Below are 26,591 nucleotides of genomic sequence, written 5' to 3' on the forward strand. Positions count from 1 at the left end.
AGTATCTGGCCTGATCATCTCTCCGAACTATGTGCAACAGTGGTTGGAGCTCCTCTCTGAAAAGAACTGCTACACCTCCTGATCCTCTAGTCCCATGCGTAGATCTGGTGCATGTCCGGCAAGCTGTCTCCCATCTATATCCTGATATATGCGGCATCAATTGTCCTGGAGCCTGATGAGTCTCTGAGTAGAAAACAATGTCTCTGTCACTAAAGCCGTCCTCAAAGGCCCCCACATCAAGTCTATACGAACCATTACAGCTCCAAACCGCCATCCTGAGAGTGGTCCCATAGGTCTCGCACCGTCATGCAGAGCGGTGCTCTGTAATCACTACTCGTCCATTTCTATAGAAGGCTAACTTTCCCTTCTCCCTTGGTGCTATAATCTCTGGCATGACCTCTCTCATATGTGCAAGCTGTGAGAGCGTAAGATCATCTCCTAAAAAGATACCTGTTTTCTTGAGGGTTGGCCTCTTCTTTAAAAAGTCTTTCTTTTCTTCCATGGAGGGAAAGCGCAAAATGAGAGCCCGTTCTTTTGAACTCCCCATTACCTTCACTCTTCTTGCCCACTCTCCAAGCTTGTGTGTGCGAGGGCTTCTCCACCCCCATCATTGACATGAGGCTCTTCACCTCTTGGTCCACCTTATCTGAATCTTTTAGGCTGGTCACTCTCACGTGTAGAGCGCGTACCCTTCTTCGTTGTTCCTCTTCTAGTGTCTTGTTGATGATGTCGGGTGTAGTCGAAATGTCCTTGCCCTTTCCCTTCTTGACAACTTCAATCCATTTTTCAGCCTCTTCCATCTTCTTTTGCGTTTTGGAGAGAACCTCCACCCATGAGGTCTTCTTTTCTCCTTCCTCCTTTATTTCTTTGACTTGTGCCCGTATACTATTCAGCTCATCGATCATTGATGGCTGAATTTCTCCATCTTCAAGGCGTCCTCCCTCTTTGGTTTCGTCGAGTTCCTTCCGAAGGGCTGAGATGCTACCTTCTAGGGCTTGAATTTCATCCCGGAACTCCTTGTGTTCTAGTTCCCTCACTTGTTCCTCCCTCTTTTTCCATTCAAGAATTAAATTCTTCTCTTTCTTCCACTCATCCATGTGGGCTTTGCATTCTTTCAACTCCTTTTCAATGGCTTTCATCCTCTTGCTTGTGACCATGTAGTGCGCCGCCATCTTTCTTGACTTATTTGTTTCTCTTTCTAAGAGAGAGGAGAGACCAACCTATACGCACCGCATTATGCATACATATATTTCCACATTAAGCCTACATGGCATATATTTTCTTTCTGGACATGTCAATTTGCAATTTCTGTGAGTTTTGCAGTTTCCAAATTCCTTGTAAAAATCCCTGTAGAATTTGAGATTTGTACTTTGCACTCTGTTTTCAAATTTCCTGACGGGCTGACTAGAAAGCTGTAAATTCGCTGCACCTGCAGAGGGGGGGGGGGGGGGGGGGTGCGCACGAAAAACTGCCTTCCACGCAGATGAGTAATGGCTGCGTGAGCAGGGACAACACCCAGGTGAGCAGGGGCGGCGTGAGCAGACAGGTGTGAGCAGGGACAGCGCGTGGGTGGCTGAAGTGATGCAGCGTGCAGGCATTGCTCAGGCCTGAGTAGGGACAGCACGCAGGTGAGTGAAATGAGGCAGCGCGCAGGCAGTGCTCAGGCAGTGGGCAGTGCAGCAGGTGACGAGTAGCAAACTTTAACGCACAGGCCTGTGCAGAAACCCTTACGTGCAGGTGACGACCAGCAAACTGAACGTGCAGGCCCCGTACAGAAACCCTAACGCGCATGCAACCTGCACAGGCAAAAAACCCTAAATGCAGAGGCAGCCCTGTGTGTGTGTGTGTGTGTGTGTCAGAGAGAGAGAGAGAGAGAGAGAGAGAGAGAGAGAGAGAGAGAGAGAGAGAGAGTTTTCAAAAGGCCAAAATGACCTATGAGACCAAAAAGTTACAATTGGTGAATCTGATACCATGTCTGAGTACGGAAATTACAAAGTTACAAAGAACTAACACTAAATGGGGTGGGGGTGGTTTGTGGGTTCAAATGAAATTTCTCACCCTCCTCCATGGTCAGTACTCTTGTTGGGCGTCTTACATGTTGAGCTAGAGTGATCTGTATCTTCTTTTGCAGCCTTCGTCGGTAGTGGGAGACCCCTCGAGGTCGTGGACGTCTGGATCTGCCAAGTTCCGTGGCTGGATCAAGCAGTGTACCTCTAGTATGAGTAGGCTCTGAGATTTGCTGTAATTAGAGAGAAATGAAATGAAATGTTATATTAACGTCTTCAAAAGGCCATAGTGACCTATGAGACCAGAAAGTTACAAGGTGGTGGATCTGATACAAAGTCAGAGTAACAAAATAACCTAATCAACAGTACAAAACAAAGATATATATTATGGGATTCTAGAGAGATAGAGAGAGAGAGAGAGAGAGAGAGAGAGAGAGAGAGAGAGAGAGAGAGAGAGAGAGAGAGAGAGAGAGAGAGAGAGAGAGAGAGAGAGAGAGAGAGAGAGAGAGAGAGAGATGAAATGAGATGAAATGTTATATTAATGTCGTCAGAAGGCCAAAATGACCTATGAGACCAGAAAGTTACAATCTGGTGGATCTGATACAAAGTCAGAGTAACAAAAATGAAATGACAGAATAAAATGCTATGGAATCTGAAACAGCTAGGTGTGATCTAAGCAGATAGATGGGATAGCTAAATCACAGATCACGAAAGATCCAGCTAGGTGGGATAGCTAAATCACAGAGCACAAAATATCCAGCATTGGTTGCTGGCTGGCGGATCTCATCAATCTCCTCCATGGTCAATAGCCTGACCGGGCGTCGTGCATGCTGGGCCAAAGTGTTCCGAATCCTCTGATGCAACCTCCGTCGATTCTGTGTAGTCGTCCGTAGTCGTGGGTGTCTGGATCTCCCCTAGCTCGGTCGCTTGGTCGATCAGTGTGCCTCTAGTGTGAGGCGGCGAACTCTCTTGTGGTAGTAGCTCCTCCGGGTGTCCAATGTCTGCTCTAAAGAAGTCTGTGATCCGTCTCTGAGACTGGCTGACCTCTCCTCTCATCAGGCTCTCTCTGTGTCTGCGCAGCTCGAGCAAAAACAGACCCAAGCATCTCGTGTTGCTCTTGCAAAACCTAGATCATCATAAAGCTGCTCTATGTCCAATATCAGTCTTCAGGTCGAAATCTGAGAAGTGTGATGAGGATCAATGGTTTCCCATGGTTCCTTCCAAGGAGTCTGAGGTAAGAATGCTCTTGGTGCGATGCAGATCAATGAGAGATGATGACGAGGCCAATCGTATAATGCACACTGCAACCTCTTCTTGTTAGGTACTTCGTAGCTTGCCTTGCCAAGTATACATGCTCCTTGCCGTGGATCATTGATGGAATCCTTTTGACAAAAGCTACCGCGGAAACTTGTAGTAGCAGAAAATGTGTGGTGCTCTCTAATGTCGGTGCTTACGGTACAAAATGCGTGAAACCTCACTCCACTAGAAAGAAGACACAATAGAAAAGTGTGTCATGCTTTCTGCTGTCAATGCTCTCAGTGCACTATGCGTGAAACCTCACTCCAAAAGAAAGAAGACACAACAGAAAAGTGTGTCGTGCTCTCTACTGTGGGTGCTCTGAGTGCAATAAGCATGAAACCTCACTACAAAAGAAGACACAATAGAGCAATGGAACAAGCGACTCAAAGACACATTAACAGACTCAGAACTCAATTAAACTTGACTAACTCATGGGACCAATACAGACTCTCGCTGGTAGCACACCCAGCTCCAAGCCCAAGGCTCATAGGTATAATGGGGGTGTTGTCAAAGAATCTGGTAATTACTTTAGATTCGGCGGAATTTTAACTTATGAAAGGAGAGAGATTTCCTTGAGAGAATTTTTTTAGAGAAGACTAGAGGTTGTGTGGGGTTGATTTTATTGCATATTTACACATTAGAACATTAAAAAGCATGCACATAATTCAAAGAGGATACCACAATTAAGATAGACAACTTGATGAGGACTGGATTTTCTTGGAGCCGGTCCCCGCTCCAGAAGGTGTTTGTATTATAATTCTCATGATTAAGACTTCCTGTCGAGTATATTTTGCATATTCCATACCAATGATGACATTCGCAAGGTTATCAGCAATTTGACGTCGCGGAATGAAGCCGTATTGAGATTGATGCAAGCCTTTATGCAGAAAGCACTTCAGTCGGTTAGCAAGCATTTTTGCCATTAACTTATATACCACAGGCATAAGCGTAACAGGCCGCCAATGTGAGAATTCTTCACACAATACATGCTTAGGTATTAGCTTGAGCAAACCTTCTTTCCAAGAGGAGGGCAGTTCATGTTTTTTCCAGGTTGTATTCATCATGAACAATAGAGGCACCTTCAAATACTCCCAGAAGGACATGAAAAATTCCACTGAGAGACCATCCCAAGTAGGAGCTCTCCATCGACCCAAATCAAGCAAGCTGGCATACAATTCCGACTCAGTGAAAACAACTTCCAAGTCTTGAGCCTGCCACATCGAAAGAATGGAAGTAACATGCGATAGAAACATGTGCCGTGTTTGGCGAGCTTCTCTCGTAGGAGAAGAAGGGGCCTCAAAAATCTTGCCATAATGAGAGTGTAGGGCTAGTGCTAGCTCTCGGAAAGTGGAGGTCCACTCTCCCGACGGTAATTTAACTCTTCGTATAGCTTGAGGCTTCCTTGAGTGATGCAAATGGTGAAAGAATTGTTTAGAAGCACATCCTTTATCTGCAAAAGCCTGTTGACGAGCTCGAGTCTGCCATTTGGCCAATTTCCTCTCATCATTGTGCCTTAATATAGCGCGAGCAGAAAACAACTCAGTCATTTGAGCATTACTAAGAGAAGTATGATTAGCCAAGTGCAGTAATCGGCTACAAGCATCCTTTGCCTGGTTAACTCGATCCCTTAATTGTGACAAATAATCCCTGCCATAATCCTGTATAACTGATTGAACACGCATAACAAAACGGAACCGGGCTATGTCCATGTCAACATACATTTGGGAGAGCAAAGGCGGGATGATATTCACTATCATAGTGCGAAAAGGCTCATGCTTGAGATAAGCATTATTAATATGCAAAAGTCTCTTCTTGGGTAGGCGATCATTGATATCAAAAGAGCCAAAACGAAGTTTCAAGCATACGGGAAAATGATCCGAGGGACACATAGCATAATCAATCCTCATCTCGCATACAAAGTCATCATACTGTTGCATGTGAAAAAGATACCAACGATCCAGCTGAGCGCGATACATAGATTGAGCATTGTGCTGAAAAGTGAATCCTGGATCAGTTGGATGCAAAAAGGGCCACAAATCAAGCCCATTACAGGTCGACATAAATTGGTCCCATGATTGTCGTTCCATATGAAGCATGTGAGAATAGCGAGTAGTATTATCCGCAAGGTTTGGTGCATTATTAAAATCCCCGCAGAGAAAGGCATTGGAACGCCAACAATAAGAAGAGATAGCAGTCCACAACCGTGCCCTATCTGCGGAAGCTGTGTATGCATATAATCTTCCAAATTCAAAAACTTCCCCATTAACAATACATTGGATGACCATCCATCTCCCAGCTAGGTCATTAAAAACCAAGGTCGGGAAGAGTTCATGTTGAACAAGCATAAGCACTCCAGAATGGCCAGCTGATCTTGCATAAGCTATCCAGTAGCCCGCAAAATAAGAAGTCTGTCCTCCAAATTGATGGTGGTTATGCTCTTGAAGAACCACAATGTCTGCTTTACATGTATGTACATAGTGCCAGGTAAGCCGCCACTTGTCTTGATTACATAAACCACGCACATTATAGGAGATGCAATTCAAAGAACTATGCATTCTATATGGTATATACAGTGGAAGAAGAAATAGGACAAGAAAGGGGGGAGAAAACTCAAGTACCAGTGCCCATCGACACATCCTCCCCAGCTATATGTGCTTGAGAAGGTGGGTCAAGACCTAGACCTGGATAATTGAAAGTAAATGCACCTTGCGATGAAGAAGCTTCTCCGGTAACAACTTCCTTGTAAGAGCGAACCACCTTGTCTCAGGCTTTAGCCAAAGAAGTGTTGTCATTACAAGGGAGTTTTTTCTGAGCAACATTTTTCAAAGGAGGCACATAATTACGAGAAGATGCCGGAACACGAGCTGTAGTAGCTTTGGCGGGTTTCTTGGGTACTAGCCAAGTTTGAGAGGTCGGAACCTCTTTTTCTTTGTCTTTAATATTTGGAGAAGCAGAAAGTGCAGACAATTGTAATTGTTTCCCCTTCCCTTTAAACGCCCCAGCTGTGGGGGAGGAGGGTGAAACTCCTTTAGTTTGAACCTCAGTAGAAGATTTCGGAGGCGAGCGAGGTTGAGGAGCAGGGACGCTGAAGGAGGTGGTTGCAGATTTGGTTCCGGACATTCGGACTGCATATGACCAAATTTGCCACATCGAAAGCAAGAATTTGCAAACTTGCCCCATTTAAGCTTAAATGGGCGCTTTCCAACCATTGCATCCCCGGAATCGATCGAAATACCTGCTGGAGTGGGGATATCTGTGTCCCACAGAATACAAAAACGGTTTGTGTTTGCTTCCAGCTTAGGAGGGCAAATGGCTTTGCCCAGTTGAGCAGCCAACAAAGGAAGAAAATGATGCCAAGTGCGAGGAAAGTCGACCACCTCAACCCAGACGGGACACTTGTGACGAATGAGACTTTGATAGTCCTTGGTAAGAGCCCAAGGCAACACATGAGCCATCTGCGTATTGAAGAAAAGAGGAGATATTTCGAGCAGAGCATCCTGAGCATCCATGTCAGCCAGCAAGACATCGTAGAACCCCCACGCGCCAAAGTAAACCCCTCAGACTGCTTGCCGTTTGAGTAGGAAATCAACCCATTGGCCTACAGCCGTAGGCATTCTTCCTAGGAAAAAAAGAATCACCGCATTAAGTGCATACTGAGCAATAGGATCCATAAGCTCCTGTATAGGGATGCGCACTTGCATGACAGGAGCGGATCCTTCCTAGGCTTGACGTGCATCCTCGAAGTCCTCATGCAAACATTCTTTGATAAGACTCAAAGCATCCATCTCCGAAGTTTCCATGGCTTTCCGATGCTTATATATACACTGATCACTCGAATCCATATGAAGCTCTCTCTCTCTCTCTCTCTCTCACACACACACACTCTCTCTCTCTCTCTCTCTCTCTCTCTCTCTCTCTCTCTCTCTCTTTTTTCCCGGAGGTTTTTGATATATGACTGCTATAGACACAGACAGACACACGCACCGGCTAGCTGTACAGAAACACTCACACCTCTCTCTCTCTCACACAAGACGACATAAGGACCGTGTGCAGGCGAAATCAAACTTCAACCCCCGGCACGCTGTAAAGGGTCTGCACAGGGTAGATGTTGTGTAGAACAGAGTCGTGCGACAAACGAGTGGCCGAAGGATTCACCACACACCCAAATCCCCCACGAACGTACACACACACGCACCGAACATAGACACACCGACACACGTAGGCTGGCTGAATTGCTGTTGGTCTCTCTCACACACAAACACTCGCTACACAAACATACACACACACACACACACACACACACACACACACACACACACACACACACACACACACACACACACACACACACACACACACACACACACACACACAGGTAAGAGAGCACCAGCAGCAGCAGCTGAAATCAGGTCGTAGGGTCTGGCTGTGAAGAACTGGACAACACGCAGGTTATGTGTCACCAGGAGGTGTATTTTTCCTGTTGCCTTCCGTAAATAAGTACTAGGTATTTTTATTTATTTTTATTTTTACTTGTTTTCCCCGGAACCCTTGAAAAGGTGCAAGTGGACATTGCATGGCCAGTGTGAAACGGATGCGGCCGAATAGGTTTCTCACAGCGGGAGTCTAGGTCGGTCAATCTGGGACTGGTCGGGCCAGTTAGCATTGAATTCTGATGAGTATGGAAGCCTGTGTGCGCCAAATGAAGTCTGGGCCACTCGGAAAGTCACTTATAACTTTATAAGTCAATGGGAACTTGAGAATTAACTCAAAAGGGCCAAACTGGACACATGGCGGCTCCAGGCAGTTTTGCCACTTCCAGCATGAAGAGGGGGCGCCCAATTTGAGAGAGGAGGCTGATTTGACTGATAAGTGAGCTACAGTGTATGTGTGTGAGTAGTGGGTGCAGGTCTACAGCTTTAATGGAAAGCTTGCCTTCTCCTCCGTCTCATGTAGCGCGATGATTTGCTCTCGTGCATCTCTCTCTCCCCTTTGGCACATATGGTAATGCCCCACTAGATGGGCTACTCAGATGAACATGTACAGTTCTGGGGGTTTATGCGCGTTTGCCAAGGCAAGAGCCTTCTGAACAGGAACCGGATTAGCTAATTGCTAATCCCCCACAGGTACGCATAGTTCCATCGCGAAAGATTGCGAGTTTGGAGAGTTTTCTCGCGTGAAAACTCGTCCGATTCATAGGGGAACTGTCCCATTGCGTGCGGGAGCCCTTGGGACACGCGTAGGCGTGTTCGCTCCGCTGAAAACGATCCGAAACAGCGAATTACAGCCTGCTGTGTTTTTCTGCAGGTTTAGGGTTTCGCACCTAAACTGCAAGGGAACACCGGGGGAGCCTCGTGAGAGCCTTGGGATGCGTGTACAGGCTTTTGGGCACCCGGCAGTGAAAAACAGGGAATTACAGCCCGTTGAATTTTTGTGACAGCTCACCAGAAAGCTTCTGGATAGCGAGGGAATCCGTCCTAGACAGGTGCTTTTGACCTACAGGGGTTTTTGCGTCGTTATGCTGCCAAAATCAGGTCTAAAACCTGCGTTTTCAGCCCTCGCCAGGTTTGGACAGCTTTGTGAAAGCTTGTGCGAAGTGGTCGGATCGTCTACCTTAATTTGAATAAAGAAATGCCGAAAGGGGCGCTAGTCTTTGGGGCCTACAGGGTGTCGGTCTCGTGTGCGCAGTGACATTCTAGTCGCTGGACGCAACTGTGTTCTCTTCCCTTCTCAGTGCTTTGTGTAAAGTTAACAGGTAATTGAAATAGTACCGCCCTCTACGTTGTACAGGCCGGTGGTTATATGGTTCCATCGATGGGATAGTCACTTTTTCTTCAAAAAGTGCAGCGTGGATTGTTGTGGGTGAAAGCAACACAGAGCTTGTCGTTATGGCAGAGAACAGAGACCAAGTACCTGAAGAGGGATCTTCCTCACATGGCACAGAGAAAATTACTTCAACTCTTCAAGAAGAGGACAGGTTGTTTAGAACTCAACTGCGTTGCTGCATGGACATGTTTCAGCAGTTGGCTAACCCAAGGATGCAGGAGTTCTTACAGGCTCGAACACAGGGTTTTCAGCCTCCTACACAGGGCACGACTGAGCCGTTGCAGGAAAAGGATATTTCCAGTGGGCAGAGGACTCATGATGCTCGAGGGAAAGCCCATGTGGTTAAGCAACTAGCGGTGTCCAATGATCCAAAGCAACTTGCTTTAGCTGGACATGAGCCGTTTGTGAATGGTCAAGGGAGTAATGAACATGCTATGCGTCAGACCCTTCCATTACCTAATACTTATCCTGGTTATTTTGGAGGTGGTTTCGTGTTTCAAGCTATGGCTGGACCTTCCACAGGTTATATGCCAGGGAATGTGTTCGGGACAATGCAAACAGGCATGGGTAACCCTATGTACGCGAACATGGGTGTCCAACCAGGTTTTCAGGGTGCCTATGGCCAGTTTCGAGTGCCTGAAACACAATTTGGTATGGCTGGTTTTTCGTAGCCATACGTACAAAATGCAGATATGACAGGTAAAACAGTTGATGCGAGTGCTGGAATGAACAATCATGGAGCACCACTGTTACAGGCACCTGGTTATGATAATGTGGCTCCTTTGAGTCAACTTAAGGATTACAAGGAAGGTGGGCAAGGAGTGAAGTTTGAAACTTTCAGAGGAAGTGAGGATCAATTGAAGGCTTTGACCTTCATACAGTAGTTCGATGCAGCTTATACTGAAGGAAACTTCACGGATTCTTCAAAGATACGCAAGGCTGCCACTTTCTTGAAAGGGAATGCGCTTCAATGGTGGACTGCATTGTTGAACCATGGCCAAGCCCCAACAACGTGGATCCAATTCAAACAACTTTTTGCGCCTGCATGGTTGACAAACACTTTTGAAGTGGATGTGATGACAGAATGGCACGAGTTGAATGCTAAACAGTGTGCGAACTTGGAAGAGTACAATAAACAGTTTTGGGCCGCACTGTTGCCAGTCACCTCTTACACGTTTGTGCCATTGTCAGAACAAATTGAGAAGTACTGTTGCGGATTGCCCAAGAAAATCAGGGACTATTGCACAAAGACTACTGTCATGAATATGTTTCAGTTGATAGAGAATGCAAGAGTGGCCAGCAATCTGTCGAAGGGAGATTTCGATGGATTTAATAGCCACAAGAAAGGGTCCCAAGGCAAACAATTTTCAGCCAAGGGCAATGTTGCAGCAAAGCCTTCTGAGCCTCCCATAAAGAAGCCCTCCACTGAAGAAGGTGATACGTCCAAGAAGCAGTCTAAGTCTTCTTCGGGACGAGGACAAGGACAAAAAAGGCATTTTTCCGGCAAAACTTTTGAAGAACGGAAAGCTCTTAGGGAGGCTAAGAAATGCTATATTTGTGAACAGGAAGGACAGTTTGCAAATGAATGCCCACAGAAGAAGTCACAGGATAAGGATGACAAGTCAGACCATAAAGGGAAGAAGCCAAAGCTAAGTGTAGGACTTGTTCCAGATTTGGTTGGAGACCAGCCAAACAAAGATGCCACGGAGCTGTGCAGATATTGGGGCAAAGTTAGAGACCAGACAGTGCTGGTTTTCTTTGATCCAGGAGCCCGTGCAAATTTCATATAACCAGAATTGGTATCAAAGTTGGGCATTTGTGCAGAGGAGATGGGTATGACAGGGGAAGCAGGTTTGGCATGCCCAGGTCATTCAGAGCCTGTTACTCCCATTTTGGGAAAGCTTCGTTTGCACATTCAGAGCTATGTGGACGCGGAAGAATTTCATATTATGCCACTTGAGGGCTGTGATGTGTTACTGGGTATCCCATGGTGTTACAGGTTGCATGCTATGGTGGATACTTACAACAAAAAGATTACCCTTGTACATAGAGGAAAGACTCATGTCCTTGATGTAAAGCTTAAAGGCGAGTCTGTTCCAGTTGTTTCTGCTTCTGCTATTTCATGTGTAATAAAGAATCATCTTTCTGCGTACTTGATCTTTGCAAAAGAAGTACCTCAAGTTGTATCTAATTTGTCTACCTTAGATAAAGACAGGTCAACTTTTTTGAGTGGTTTCAGTGATTGTTTTTCGGACTCTTTGCCACGGGAGTTACCTCCTGAGAGACCTGAGGATCATACCATAGATCTTGTGCCAGGTTCTAGTCCACCGAATAGACCACCATACAGGGTTAGTGCAGCCCAGCAGAAAGAGATTATGAGTCAGGTCAACGAGCTTTTAGAGAAGGGGCTGATTCAGCCCAGTTCATCCCCTTTTTGTTCGCCTGTACTCTTAGTGCAGAAGAAGGATGGTTTATGGCGCATGTGCATTGACTATTGCTCCTTGAATAAGAACACTATCAAGAACAGGTTCCCCATACCGAGGATAGATGACATTCTTGATCGGCTTGAGGGAGCGTCATTGTTTACAAGAATAGACCTAAAGAGTGGGTACCATCAGATACGCATTAGGCCAGAAGATGTTCATAAGACTGCGTTCAAGACAACATTTGGTCTCTATGAGTTTCTTGTCATGCCATTTGGTCTCACAAATGCCACGTTTAATAGAATGATGGACAAAATTTTTAGACCACATAGAAACTTTGTGGGTACCTTCTTTGATTATATGATTGTCTATTCGAGGTCTGAAGAGGAGCATAGGGATCACTTGACTGTAGTTTTTAATGAGTTACGTAAGAACAGGCTACTCATTAATGCGAAGAAGAGTGAATTCTTTTTGCAAGAAATTCACTTCCTTGGGCACATTGTTTCAAAGGATGGGGTACGCATGGATCCCGCTAAAGTGGAAGCAATTAGATCATGGCCAGACTTGAAGTCCGTACATGACATCCGAACCTTTCTAGGCTTATGTTCCTACTATAGGAGGTTCATCCGAAATTTTGCTGAGATTGCTTCTCCACTCCATGCACTACAGGGAAAAGGAGTTACTTTCAAGTGGACAACCAAGGAAATTTTAGCGTTCAAACACTTGAAAGAGAAGCTGACTTCAGATCCGGTAATTATTTTGCCAGATCTTTCTAAACCTTTTGTGGTTCAATGTGATGCGTGTGGCCATAGTCTTGGTGCAGTTTTAATGCAGAATGGCCGAGTAGTCGCATATGAGAGCAGAATTCTTTTGAAGACTGAAAGGAATTTGCAAGTCTATGAGAAAGAATTGTTGGCAATAATTCATTCTCTCACTAGTTGGAAACACTATCTGCTAGGGGCTGATTTTGTTGTCCAAACGGATCATCAAACCTTGCGATATTTTCTCACACAGACGAAGTTGGCTGAGAAGCACATGTGATGGGCAAACATCTTGTCAATGTTTCATTTTCAGATTGTGCATATGCAAGAGAAAAAGAATGTCGTCGCTGATGCGTTGTCACGAAAGCCCCAAATTTCAGTAGTGCCAATTCCGTACCATTGTGAACTAGACGAAATGAAGACACAATATGCTGAAGATTCAGATTTTGCAAGGATCTATGACCAGCTTGTTGATGGGCAACATCATGAGCACTATATGCTTAAGAATGACTTTCTCATGATGCATGGAAAGTTATGCGTTACCAAACAGTTACGGCCCAAGATTTTGATGGAAAGTCATGCTCCACCTTATGCTGGGCATCGTGGAATTGATGCGAAAGTGAAAGGGGTTGAGGCATTCTTCTATTGGCTAGCTTTGCGTCAAGATGTTGACACATTTGTGAGATCATGCTTAGTATGCCAATAAGTCAAATTTGACAGACAAAAGCAACCGGGATTGTTGCAGCCATTGCCGATCCCAGATAGGCCATGTGAAAGCATAGCAATGGACTTTATGTTTGATCTTCCAAGGACGCAAACAAGCAATGATGGGATTTGGACTATCATTTGTAGGTTCAGTAAGCAAGCCCATTTCATTCCTGTGAGGAAGAAGATAAAGCCAGAACACATGGTCAAGATATTTATGAGAAATATCTTTAAATATCACGGGATGCCTCAGTCAATTGTCAGTGATAGGGATCCACGTATGACGAGTCTTTTCTGGAAGGCATTGTTTGAGAACATGGGCACTACGCTAAAGTTCTCTTCTTCGTTTCATCCGCAAACTGATGGACAGTCAGAAGAGGCAAATTCTACTGTTCTGGACCTGCTCAAATGTTATGTGTCAGATCACAAGGCAACTTGGGAACACCATCTTCCATTGGTTGAATATGCTTACAATAACACTGTGCATACATCAACAGGTAAGGCACCATTTGAGATAGTGGAAGGAGGGAAGAAAGTCCCGTCCATTTTGCAGACTAAGGACAAGATTTTTGAGGCAGACAAGTATGTGCAAGATATGGATGAAACATACAGGAAGATAAAGATTGCTCTTGAGAAGACTCAGGCTAAGCAAAAGAAAGCTGCTGATTGTCACCGTCGTGAACTTGTATTTTCACTTGGTGATTGGGTGATTTTACGCTTTGAAAAGGCCAGGTTAAGGAAAAGGAAAGGCAAGGAACGCTTGTTTCCTAAGCTGAATATGCGATATTATGGTCCTTTCCAGATTTCAGAAAAGATCAGCGATGTAGCTTATAGGTTAAAGGTACCAGAAGGCTAGAAAATACATAATGCTTTTCATGTCAGCCTTCTAAGACCCTTTGTTGGTAATGTGCCAGAGAATATGCTTGATGAGGAACAACTCGAAGTGGAAGAATTGGATGAAATCCTTGGTCCTGTACAGATATTGGCACATAAAGAAAGAAAGGTTAGAGGAAAGGTTGCAAGACGCTATTTGGTGAAGTTCAAGAACTATCCATCGTTGGATGCCAAATGGATGGAAGAGTCTGAATTGGTTGATTCACCTCAGCTATTGCAATTGTATCTTGAAGCCTTTCAGATGGAACCCACAGTGACTTGATGTAGCCTTTTCTGGAACAAGCCAAGAGCATGGTTCATGATGCTCAAGAGAGTAGTTAAGCAATTGTATCTACTCTTTCCATAAAGAATTTAGCTAGAGAAGTTTGTGCTTGAGAGTACACTAGAAGACTTCTATGCTTGATATATGTGTCGTAGCCAGGTTGGTGGGATTGTTTAATCGTCCAACGCTACATTTCCGGAAGCATGTATATCTTGGATTCCCATCATAGAATATATGTGATATCAGGAGATACCGCATGTATTATTGGCATGCAAGCGAGATCGCTTGCAGTATTTCAAGGGTGGGATTATTCACCAGGAGGTGTATTTTTCCTGTTGCCTTCCGTAAATAAGTACTAGGTATTTTTATTTAATTATTTTTTTACTTGTTTTCCCCAGAACCCTTGAAAAGGTGCAAGTGGACACTGCATGGCCAGTGTGAAACGGCTGCCGCCGAATAGGTTTCTCATAGCGGGAGTCTAGGTCCGTCAATCTGGGACTGGTCGGGCCAGTTAGCATTGAATTCGGATGAGTATGGAAGCCTGTGTGCGCCAAATGAAGTCTGGGCCACTCGGAAAGTCACTTATAACTTTATAAGTCAATGGGAACTTGAGAATTAACTCAAAAGGGCCAAACTGGACACATGGCGGCTCCAGGCAGTTTTGCCACTTCCAGCATGAAGAGGGGGCGCCCAATTTGAGAGAGGAGGCTGATTTGACTGATAAGTGAGCTACAGTGTGTGTGTGTGTGAGTAGTGGGTGCAGGTCTACAGCTTTAATGGAAAGCTTGCCTTCTCCTCTGTCTCATGTAGCGCGATGATTTGCTCTCGTGCATCTCTCTCTCCCCTTTGGCACATATGGTAATGCCCCACTAGATGGGCTACTCAGATGAACATGTACAATTCTGGGGGTTTATGCGCGCTTGCCAAGGCAAGAGCCTTCTGAACAGGACCCGGATTAGCTAATTGCTAATCCCCCACAGGTACGCACAGTTCCATCGCGAAAGATTGCGAGTTTGGAGAGTTTTCTCGCGTGAAAACTCGTCCGATTCACAGGGGAACTGTCCCATTGCATGCGGGAGCCCTTGGGACACGTGTAGGCGTGTTCGCTCCACTAAAAACGATCCGAAACAGCGAATTACAGCCTGCTGTGTTTTTCTGCAGGTTTAGGGTTTCGCACCTAAATTGCTAGGGAACACCGGGGGAGCCTCGTGAGAGCCTTGGGATGCGTGGACAGGCTTTTGGGCACCTGGCCGTGAAAAACAGGGAATTACAGCTCGCTGAATTTCTGTGACAGCTCACCAGAAAGCTTCCAGATAGCGAGGGAATCCGTCCTAGACAGGTGCTTTTGACCTATAGGGGTTTTTGCGTCGTTATGCTGCCAAAACCAGGTCGAAAACCTGCGTTTTCAGCCCTCGCCAGGTTTGCACAACTATGTGAAAGCTTGTGCGAAGTGGTCGGATCGTCTACCTTAATTTGAATAAAGAAATATCGAAAGGGGCGCCAGTCTTTGGGGCCTACAAGGTGTCGGTCTCGTGTGCGCAGTGACATTCTAGTCGCTGGACGCAATTGTGTTCTCTTCCCTTCTCAGTGCTTTGTGTAAAGTTAATAGGTAATTGAAATAGTACCGCCCTCTACATTGTACAAGCCGGTTATATTATGCACTGCGCAGGACAGGCAACGCGCAGGGGCTGCAGGGCGCGGAACAGGGTAGCGCGCAGGCAGGCAGAACGTGCTCAGGGGGTTTAGGGCACGGAACAGGGCTGCACGCACGCTCTTTCACGTCACCAGAGCTCCCTCCGCAAGTTTGTTTTCAAACACACACACTTTTTTTTGTAAATCAATTTGATTTAACTATCTGTGGGAAACCTCAAAGAGAGGAAAACCCACCCAACAGATGTACAAGGAAAGGAACACAACAGTGTTCAGTTGTACAAAATATCTAAAAGCATTCATAAGAAAGTTGATGTATCTGTACCGTGATATCACAAACTTCCAAGGAAAACCGCAGAGACTGTCGTAGGGAAATCTTGAAGAAAGGTAAAGGATCCGTGTGAATGCTATGGAACATACAGCCATTACGTTGTCGCCACAGGCTCCAATATGCCCAAAACCTGACCCACATGAAGAAGGGTGCAAAGCACTTCAACGCCGGCGAGAAGATATCCAAAACCCAAAACCGCTTATGGAAGACCGTCGAAGGAAAACGTAACCGCATACACGCAGATACCCGACGAAGGAATTCTCGAGTGACACTGCATTCCCACAAGAGGTGACAAACATCCTCCTCGGTAGATAAGCAACGGAGACATGATGAAGGGCGGATACGGCGCTTCCGAAGAAAAGTACCCATTGGGAGCACACCAAGTAAACACCGCCAAAGAAACAGCCGCTCTTTCAACGGCAAACGGCTTTCCCAAATTGTAGATATAATCCTACGCCACCAAATATCGGATTTATGCATGTGCCAAATAGCGTTGCAATGATCTGCAATCCATGGACGAGGCAGAAGAAGAGCATATGCCCGGCCAGCAGAAATATCTTGAAATGACATGTCCCCAAGCTTCCAGTCAGACATTCGATCACCATCAGCCAAAGGAGAAACAGGCAAAAAACCAGCCAACATTTGTTGTAATTCTCTCCAAAACTGGCGATAGTGCATGCCCAATCCAAAACGGCGAGCGGCAAATGGAAACTCAAATGTAAAACCAGCTACATCCACCACATCCTCAACCACTCGAATGCCACGGCAGGAGAGAAAATACGCCTGGCGAGGCGAGTGATCGACCAAGGTAAGAGAAAAAACCCGACTCCAATGAAGGCTCTCCGCACGAAGCGAGTTTCCTTCCCTCCGAGCATTTCATGAGAGATGAATTGTAACCTGTTTCCATGCAGAAAGGAAGGTGGAAGAAAGCGGGCATCCAGGAATACGACCATCCATCTTACCAAATACTGCCTCCCACATGGATGATTGCCAGTGACCAAATGAAGATGTAACCACATGCTGACTCAAGTGTGCAAACATAAGAGTTCAAGGCTGAGATTGATGCACAAGTGTAGGCAAAAGCATAGCCTTCCGAGCAATGACATGTCTACGCAGGTCCAAAATATTCAAACCCCCAAAGCGCTTTGGTGTACAAAGTTTTGCTATGGATATCAAGCGCAAACCTTTTTTGTGAGCATGCGTTCGCCACAAATGAGACAAAATGGCCGACATGAGAGAGTGAAGACAATGCCTGGGCTAATACAACAATGGCAAAAAGAACTGAACATATGCCATGAGGATACTCTGAACAATTCGCAGGCGAACATGTAGCGGCGAGCTAGAAAGCTTCCAGTAATGCAATTTAACATTCAAGCGATCCATAACCCAATCCGCTTTCTTCTTGTGAGTAACATTCCATCCAATTGGATAACCCAAATGCCTAGTGATTACATTTGGAAGAACAATCTCTCCTGGCCACAGCAGAGCATGCCAATCACAAGAACGAAGCTGCAAAAGCTTTGATTTACGGAAATTGACTTTAAGACCAGCCGCAAGCGCAAACAATTCCAAAGCATTCATAATCTCTTGAACATCATTTTGCTGATTGCGGGGCATAAATAGCGAGTCATCAGCATAAGCCTGCCCAATAAACGTATGGCCTGAAGGTAACTGCAAACCATGAAGACGCTGCGCAGAGGTCAAATGATCAAGATACATCAATAAAGGATGAGAAGCAATTGCATACAGCAAAGCACTAATAGGGCAGCCTTGCCTAACCGAACAACCAAGCGGCCACGATTCTGTCAGTTCCCCGTCCAGAATTCCCGAAGATGTACTACAATCATACAAGAAATGAACCACATTGGCCAACTTAGGACCAAACCCTAGGCTTCTCATTGTGGCAGCAATGAAATCCTAGTGCACCGTGTCAAAAGCCTTTTCAATATCAACTTGCATGACCAGCACATCTTGTTGCGTATACTTAGCATATTCCATACCAATCATAAGATTGGCCAAATTATCCATGATTTGACGATGAGGAATAAAACCATATTGAGACTGATGAAGTCCTGTAAACAAATAGTCCTTGATGCGATGGACCAACATTTTTGCCAAAAACTTGTATATCACCGGCATCAGAGTTATGGGCCGCCAATGAGAGAACTGCTCGCAAAGCGCTTGCTTGGGCAACAACTTAAGCAAGCCCTCTTTCCATGAAATTGGTAGATCTTGTTTTTCCCATGCGGCATTTATCAGAAAGATGAGGGGTTGCTTAAGAGCATCCCAAAACGAGAGGAAAAATTCCCCAGTAAGTCCGTTCCAACCAAGAGATCTCCACCGACCCAATGCAAGCAAGGCACCATGCAATTCAGCGACAGAGAAAGGGTCCTCAAGGCAGTGTGCCTCCAACGAGGACAAGATGGGACGAACATAAGAAAGCAACAATTCACGCGCTCGACAAGCTGCTGAAGACGGGCTGAGATGGAGCAGCAAACACCATACGGTAATGTGAGACCATAGCCTTAGCAAGTTCCCTCTTTGAAGAAGTCCAAACACCCGAGGGAAGCATAACCGGCTTAATCGACTGTGAGACTCTCGAATGATGCAAATGCTTAAAAAATTTCTTTGAAGCACACCCTTTATCCATAAAGACCTGTTGACGTGCACGTGTCTGCCACTTAGCAAGGTTCCGCTTATCATTTTGCTGAATACACACTTTAGCTACACACACACACACACACACACACACACACACACACACACACACACACACTTTTGTTTGTAAATCTTGTTGATATAATTTACAAGTGGGAAACCTTAAAGCAAGGAAAACCCACAAAGAGGCAGAGATACAAAAGGCGGAGCATCCCGAGGCTCCGAAAACTAAAAGCAATCAAAGTAAATTCTAGAGGCATCAAGAGTAATGTCCCCAGCATCGTAGGCAAAATGTAGCGCTTGAGCAAGCGTCAATTTGAATTAGGGAAATGGGTCAATGTGAGTGCCTTTAAAATGAAGAGGTTGTGATGGTGACAAATGACCCACAAAGCCCAAAATGTGACCCAACCAAAAAGGACCACAAACTGAGACTAGAGGGATTGAAGCATCTCAAAAAGCCAAAATCGTCTGCGAAAAGTGCCGGAAGGAAAACAGAGCCGAAGAGCATCCGACACTAGGATCTGGAGTAGCAACATCCCCACAATAAGTGTGGCACAGTCTCTCAGCTTCATGACTTCGGACACAACGAGAAGGCACAATATGCCGTGCATCCAATATGTTGCGAACAGGCAGAGCTCCCATCAAGCAACGCCATAAGAAAATACGTTCCTTTAGAGGGAGATGACTCTACCAAATGCTTGACAATGTTCGTTTCCACCATAAAGATGACTTGGAGAGAGACCACAACTGATTACCATGCTGCACAATCCATGCATCAGATTGCAAGAGGGCATAAACATTGCTGGCTGAAATGCATTCCAGGCTAGTATCAGCAAGCTTTCAGTCAGAGTAGCGGGAGCATCCTTCGAATCTCCCGCAAAGAGGAGCATAGTGGAGTCCCAATCGAAACCGAGACGCTGCACTAGGGAACGAAAGAACATGACCTGTGTTGTCCACCACCTGATGTACCTTGCATATTTCCTGTTTGAGAAAGAAAATATGCTTGACGAGGAGACTGTTGGATCAATGTCAAAGAGAAAGCCTTGCTCCAAGGCAGGCTCTCCAATCGAAGGGAGTCGCCAGGAGAGGATTGACGACCATGCCATTTTAACTGTGAGGTGATAACCTTCCAATCAACAATGAGAGACAAAGTAAAAGGACAGCCAGGAATGTTGCTTTCAAGCTTCTCAAAAATGGGCTCCCAATATATTGGCTGTCAATGACCAAAGGATGGTGTGACAATATGGGCACAAAATGTGATACCATGAGTGTCCAAGGTGGTTGCTGTTCCACCAAGACTGGCAATAGCGTAGCTTTTCGAGCCAGAACATGACTTCGCAAATCCAAAATATTCAGCCCTCCAAGGCGCTTGGGAGAACACAACTTGTCCATAGACAACAGCCGGAGACCCTTCATGTGAGGCGAGGTGCGCCAAAAATGCTCAAAAATACTAGTCATGAGGGATTGCAAGCGCAACCGAGACCAAGATAACAAAGGTAAGTAAAACTGCACATAAGCCATGAGAATGCACTGGACAATCCTGAGACGCACATGTAGTGGCCAAGTGGACAATTTCCAATAACTTAACTTGAAATACAGACGTTGGAGAACCCAATCCATTTTGTGCGTAGCCGGTGCATTCCAAGCGAGCGGATAACCCAAATGGTGAACTATGATGTGTGGAGGAACAATCTCAGCACATGCACGTGCGTGTGTGCGTGCACACACACACACACCCCCACACAGTTCTAATAATAAAAATGTTTTTTTCTTTTGATGGGAAACCCCAAAGTGAGGAAAACCCATGAAGAAGATTACTTCACCATGGAAGTTAAAAAGCTTAACAGCACTCAAGGTAGACCTCATAATTCCAAATGGGGACGTCATCTAGGTCAAATTGAATTAAAGTGATTGATGTAGAGAACTCTTCAAGTATCGAAAGTAGTCTCTAGCAACCACTCGATGAAACATGGGAAGATTAAGAGATCCCAAACTATTCAAAACATCCACAATCTGACCCAAGTGCTCTTTTAAAGGGAGGTTATTTGTATGCATATTCCTCTTGCGAGGAAGCTTGCATTCAAATTTTCAACTAAGCAGGACAAGGCTCCCTTGAGGAGAGAGCCCTCAACCACCCACTAGGGCACAACACCTATTGACCATGGAGAACTCCAAAAACAAGAGAAAAAAAAAAAAGCAAACTTCATTTTGCACCACCCATACTTCGGTACTTAGCTGCTTCAGTCGCTTTGGGATTGTTTCCACTTGGGAGACATTTCACTCCAGCAGCTTGATGCCTTTCATGACTTTTTCTAGCCTTTTGCATGGCTCCACCCATTTTTTGTACAGTATTGTAATAATGCAAATCTAGCTTCACCAAAGGAAAGTAAGTGGGTGCGTTTGTATGTATGTATGTGTGGGTAAGTACTAAGCTATCTTTTAGCACGTGCTCCATTTGGGAAAAGCAATGCTAGAACTTTTGCTGTTGGCAGTTTGTATGATGTTTTTGGAATCTTATGTTGCTCTCCATTGAAATTCTTTGATATGATGGCAGGAATTATTTATCATCAGTTCTTGTTCAGGAACTCTTTATGACCTGGGATCATGATGATATTGTCCAGCGAGTGAAGGTATGTAAGTCATAACCTGAATCTTGAGACAAAGGATGTCTAGTGTTCTGTACTTTTTCATACTTCTAGTAGTATTTCTGAGTTCCCTAATCAATCTCTCTTTTATTCTTATGTCTTGCTACTGATAATGCATCCACTGTGGACGAGTGAAGGCATCTCGAATATTAGTGGTCCTCATGTGCAAGCATGACTTTGATTCTCGGTATCAGAAAGTGGAGGACAAATTGTACATTGCACAACTGTATTTTCCCCTTATAGGCTTGGTAAGTACCTTGTCTATTAACTCCCATTTATACTCTCTTGTCATAGACCTTGTAGCTACTTTGTTTCATGACACCTATTTTTTGATTTGGTGTCAGAGGCTTGGGATCTGCCTTTTGTGAAATTGGTTGGTTTTCGCTTATGCTTAATGTCTTCAAACTGTGCTGTGAGGCATACACGGAGGACAGGGACTGCCATGCATGCTTAGGTGATTGTCTAGGCTAAAACTGGATAGTCTTTTGTGAAATGTTCATTGTGGTATTATGATTGTGATTATGGAAAATCTGACAGCAATGAAGGAATCTGTAACTTGGCACCATCAGTATCCCTTTTTCCTGGCTTTTTTTTTTTCGGGATAACACACTCAAAGAAGCGCATTAGTCTAAAGACAATCACACCAACATCTTCGAGTGCACATTGTCACAAACTGGTGGCACATTGTACGGAAGCCCGAGTTTTGCGCTGACATGTTGACGTGGCAGGGCTATACGGATTTCCGTAATTTGTGCTGGCTGCTTTTTGCCAGTTTTTGAGGATCAGTTGCTTTTGGGGCAATTTGCTTTTGAGTTATTGTTTTTGGGGCTCTGCTTTTAAGCATCCCTTGTAAGAATAAAAGAGCCCTAAGGGCCTCACTTCTCAGGGCATCTGGACGTAGAGTTTGAGAGCGGAGGACTCTGCGGGAGTGGAGCTGTACTTTGTTCAAAGATTAATATAAAAGAAATACAGAAAGGGGTGCCAGTCTTTGGGGCCAACCTCTCTGGGCACGGAACTAGGCCAGGCCGTGTCGACCAAATTGAACTGTGATTTTAAAGTTGTGAAGTATTCCAAGTGATTCTCTCTCGTGTTGCGACAGATTCTAGACTTCGGGTGCTCAAGTTTGTTACAGTGGTATCAGAGCATCAGGCGTGTGCTTTTCTCAAAGCATACCGGTCCTACTAAAGAGCAGATAGATCACTTGGGCACAATTTTGGAAATTGTTATTGAAGAATCTGTCTCTCGACCCCGGACTTATTAGCCACTCCCATCCTTACTTCATCGCGTCTCAGATGCGCTCCCGTTTGCATCACTCTGTCTTACAAGGCATAAAGCCATCAAGAATCGCAGATTACACATGGGTTATCGTGAAGAATCCGATGGAGATAACACCTCTCAACGGGAAGGCAAAGAAAAGTTGAAATCCGGTGCGAGAACTGAAGAAAAGATTGAAGATTTGGGTTTTTTTTTTTTTTTTGGTAAAGTTTGTCAGAGCAGAATACAAGCGTCCACTACAGGTTGTAATGGGTATGAAAAGATTGATAAAGTACCAAGAAACCCGAGATTTGCAAAAACACCTGAAGAATCATCCGATTGGTGAGATTCACTCGAGATGGCGTGAGGCCATTGAGCCTCCTCTCAGGACGAGGTGGAAAGCTGAAAGGATAGACGAGTGCAAAAAAGCGGAAGCTTTACTTGGAGAAAGAGCTGGAACAAAACTTTTGACCAGAAGATGAACCAGATATTGGAAAGGATACTGAAAGGGATATTGATGTACTGACAATCTGGTTGTTTGTGACAGATAACCGGAAATAGGAGCGAGGAACTCGCATCTGTATGGATTGGGCAGCATGGAGCTAGACATCCACTCTTTTGCAACGAGGTGAGTCATCTCCTTGCCTGTTTTGTAGGTGAAATCAAGGATGAGATGGTGACATCGAGAGCAACGGAGGCTCAGGAATGAATCGGATATCCTTTCGATTCGAGATAAGAATGGTGGATTTGAATGAATGAATGATGACGTATGTTAAATGATTCTAGTGCGTCAAGATTTCCATATGAATGAGATGACTAGATGCTGTGGTGAACGCATCAAGAGTTCGGCAGTGACTAGATGTTGTGGTGAGCACATCAAGAGTTCTTGCGGGATGAGATGGGTACACAAGGATCTAAGTGTATCTAGACTTCTTGACGGATGAGATGACTAGATGATTGAAACACTGTGTTCAAGATGAGATGGCCACACAGCTGGAACTGAATGATTGGACCACTCTGTTCAGTATGAACTTAGTGATGGACTGGGATCCTTGGAAATGATTCTCGCACACTACAGTGCTTGAGGCGACAAATTCTCGCACATGACAGTGCTTGAGTCGAAAAATCTGTATAGACCTGTTCGCAATATGGGATTAGTTAATCCGACATGAGTGAGGTCCGGAATGGATCTAGATGTCATTACTAAATACGTTGCTTGCAGTCATGGTCTGAGATTTGGAATGAATTTTTCTGTGATTTGTCATGTCCTGTGATGTGACTGTCGTTTTGTACAAGTACTAGATGTGTCGTGTAAGTGCGTCGGTACTAACAGTCAGTGTCTACCAAGACAATTTATGGCCTTTGTTTGTTTTGCAGGCGTAATCGAGGGCGATTACAATTCTTTCAAGAGGGGGGTATGTCACAAACCGGTGATGTGGCAGAGTCACTCGGACAGACACACACACTCCGATTGGCTGATGGTACGGACTCCTCCCATTTGCGTTTACTGCTACTAAGGTGGCAGAGGCAATGACGTGGCAAGAACGTACGGCAGGCTGATGTGGCACACTTTACGGAAGCCCGCGTTTTGCGTTGACATGCTGACATGGTAGGGCTTTACGGATTTCCATAATTTTCACTGGCTGCTTTTTGCCGGTTTTTGAGGATCAGTAACTTTTGGGGCAATTTGCTTTTGAGTTATTGTTTTTGGGGCTCTGGTTTTGGGCATCCCTTGTAAGAATAAAAGAGCCCTAAGGGCCTCACTTCTTAGGCATATGGACGCAGAGTGTGAGAGCAGAGGACCCTGCGGGAGTTGTACTTTGCTCAAAGATTAATATAAAAGAAATACCGAAAGGGGCGCCAGTCTTTGGGGCTAATCACTCTTGGCATGGAACTATGCTTGGCCGTGTCGACCAAAGTGAATTGTGATTTTAAAGTTGTGAAGTATTTTAAGTAATTCTCTCTTGTGTCGCAACAGATTCTAGACTTGGGGTGCCCAAGTTTGTTACACACATGGCCCAACCTGTATACGAAATGCAATGTTTGCTACATATTCCTACATAAACATCATATAAGAGATCCATACTTGGTTCTAGTGAAAGGCCATAGAACTCTATAGATGTGAGGCAACTATCTGGTAACACTTTCTGGAAGGTCCCACAAGCTTTTCCTCGAACTAGCTGTACACTGTAGCAATCTCATATCGGAAATTCTAAAGTCTACCCATCTTATAAAAGATTCCTGGCATTGCCAGGCTATGGGTTTTTCAGAGTGCATATCATGAAAATAGTCTCTCTAAGAGGACATTAATGATGAGAGGTTTTGCGTACACTATGTAAGGTTCATTATTCCGCAATTCTGTTTATGTGAAGGACAGCCAGTATGCTCTAAAGGTTGTTAATTGATTACCTGAGATACTCAAGCTAACAGTAGACTTGAATAAGGGAATAAGACCTCATTGTTGTAAGTGTCTTGTTAATCAAAACCACCCACTGGTCGTCCTAGCTTGTTAGTGGTCTGCCCTCCCATTTTGGTGGTTCATAATCGGCAAGGGGTATATGATGGATATTGGGGCATGAATCATATTCTTTGCTTTACTTTTGATGACTCAAAAAGGACTTCCATCTGCAATCCTTTGTATGTTTGCCTGTGAGTGCCATGGCTACTATTGGTTACTATCAACATACCGTCATCTCAAACAAGAAATAATGGCTATCTAGCTGGTACTACTCCTCAAGTTACCAAGTTTGGCACCCACATACAAACTACTGGCACTTTTTAATTAAAGAGTTGAAGTAACTTGCAGGGGTGTGATCAAATGTAAAAAGCCAATTTTAGGGATACTGCCCGTAACCTTTGAGGGCCTCCAGCATATTTTTTTGGGGAATCCAAGAGTAAAGGCTGTTGATCATTCACTTCCAGCGGAGCAGGTTGATTCTGAACCAAATAATCAAGCCAAGAAAGTCCTATATGGACTAAGGAGCTTGAAATTTGGGAGTGTAAAGATGTAAATCCAACCTCTTTGAAGATCCATCAAAGTGATGGGCTTTTCTCACCACCGATCTTTGGTGTCCAATCTTCTGAACCTTCCCTTAATGGACTTTGTTTTGCAATTTGAATCTGGAGCTAATAAACACCCTCGTATCTGTTATAGCATCTCAAGTGAATGGCCCAATGTGATCCCAATATTTATTTTGGCTTTGGTCTTTATTTTTCTTATTTGTCAAAGTTTTGGGTAGGGAAATTTGCCAAGGCTAGTATATAAGGAACACTCAAGCCCCATTGTCTAATCACTTATTCATTGCCCAGTTGGTTGGTTGCCCATTGTCTCCTACTCTATTTGGTATGTATGTTGATGAGGTGTCTGATTACATTGACAGAGAGGGTGATAGAGGTGCCCAGCTGGCAGGGACGTGGATCCCATTGTTGTTATATGTTGATGATATTGTCTTGATCTCTGACTCACCAGAGGGTATGCAGCGACAGTTGGATGCATTACACAGTTTTGCAGAGGATAGTGGATTGTCTGTAAACCTTGGTAAAACCAAGGTCATGGTGTTTAACACCACACCGCAGTGGATCAGGAGATCGGCACCGACCTTCACGTATGGTCAAGAGATTGTGGAGATGCATACACTTACCTTGGGATAGTCTTCACTGGGCCGAGGTTTTCTTTGGGGAGAGCAGCAAAGACTAGACTGACCAGAGCTTATGCGGCCTTGGGAGGCTTGGAGAGGATGTGTTCGCAGGTTCAGTTCCAGGAACCTCGGACAAAGTTATGGCTCTTTGATACTTTAGTAGCCTCAGCTATGATGTATGGGGTACAGGTATGGGGACCTTCTGTAGGCCAGGATGGTTGGAGACGTATGGAGAGGCCCTT

At 44.9% G+C, this 26,591-nt stretch overlaps 1 protein-coding gene across 5 annotated transcripts in view; it reads left to right on the forward strand.

Moving 5' to 3' along the window:
* Nucleotides 1-26,591, forward strand: part of SPK1 (guanyl-nucleotide exchange factor) — a 189,690-nt gene that overhangs the window by 139,069 nt on the left and 24,030 nt on the right. For all 5 annotated transcript variants that reach the window (XM_086515791.1, XM_086515793.1, XM_086515792.1 and 2 more), the window contains 2 exons: nucleotides 21,367-21,442; nucleotides 21,595-21,705. In XM_086515791.1, the coding sequence (XP_086371917.1) occupies nucleotides 21,367-21,442; nucleotides 21,595-21,705 (187 nt within the window). The remainder of the gene's footprint in view (nucleotides 1-21,366; nucleotides 21,443-21,594; nucleotides 21,706-26,591) is intronic.

The sequence above is a fragment of the Adiantum capillus-veneris genome, chromosome 7, assembly GCF_014529385.1.
Source record: "Adiantum capillus-veneris isolate H3 chromosome 7, ASM1452938v2, whole genome shotgun sequence".
NCBI classification, from domain to species: domain Eukaryota; kingdom Viridiplantae; phylum Streptophyta; class Polypodiopsida; order Polypodiales; family Pteridaceae; genus Adiantum; species Adiantum capillus-veneris.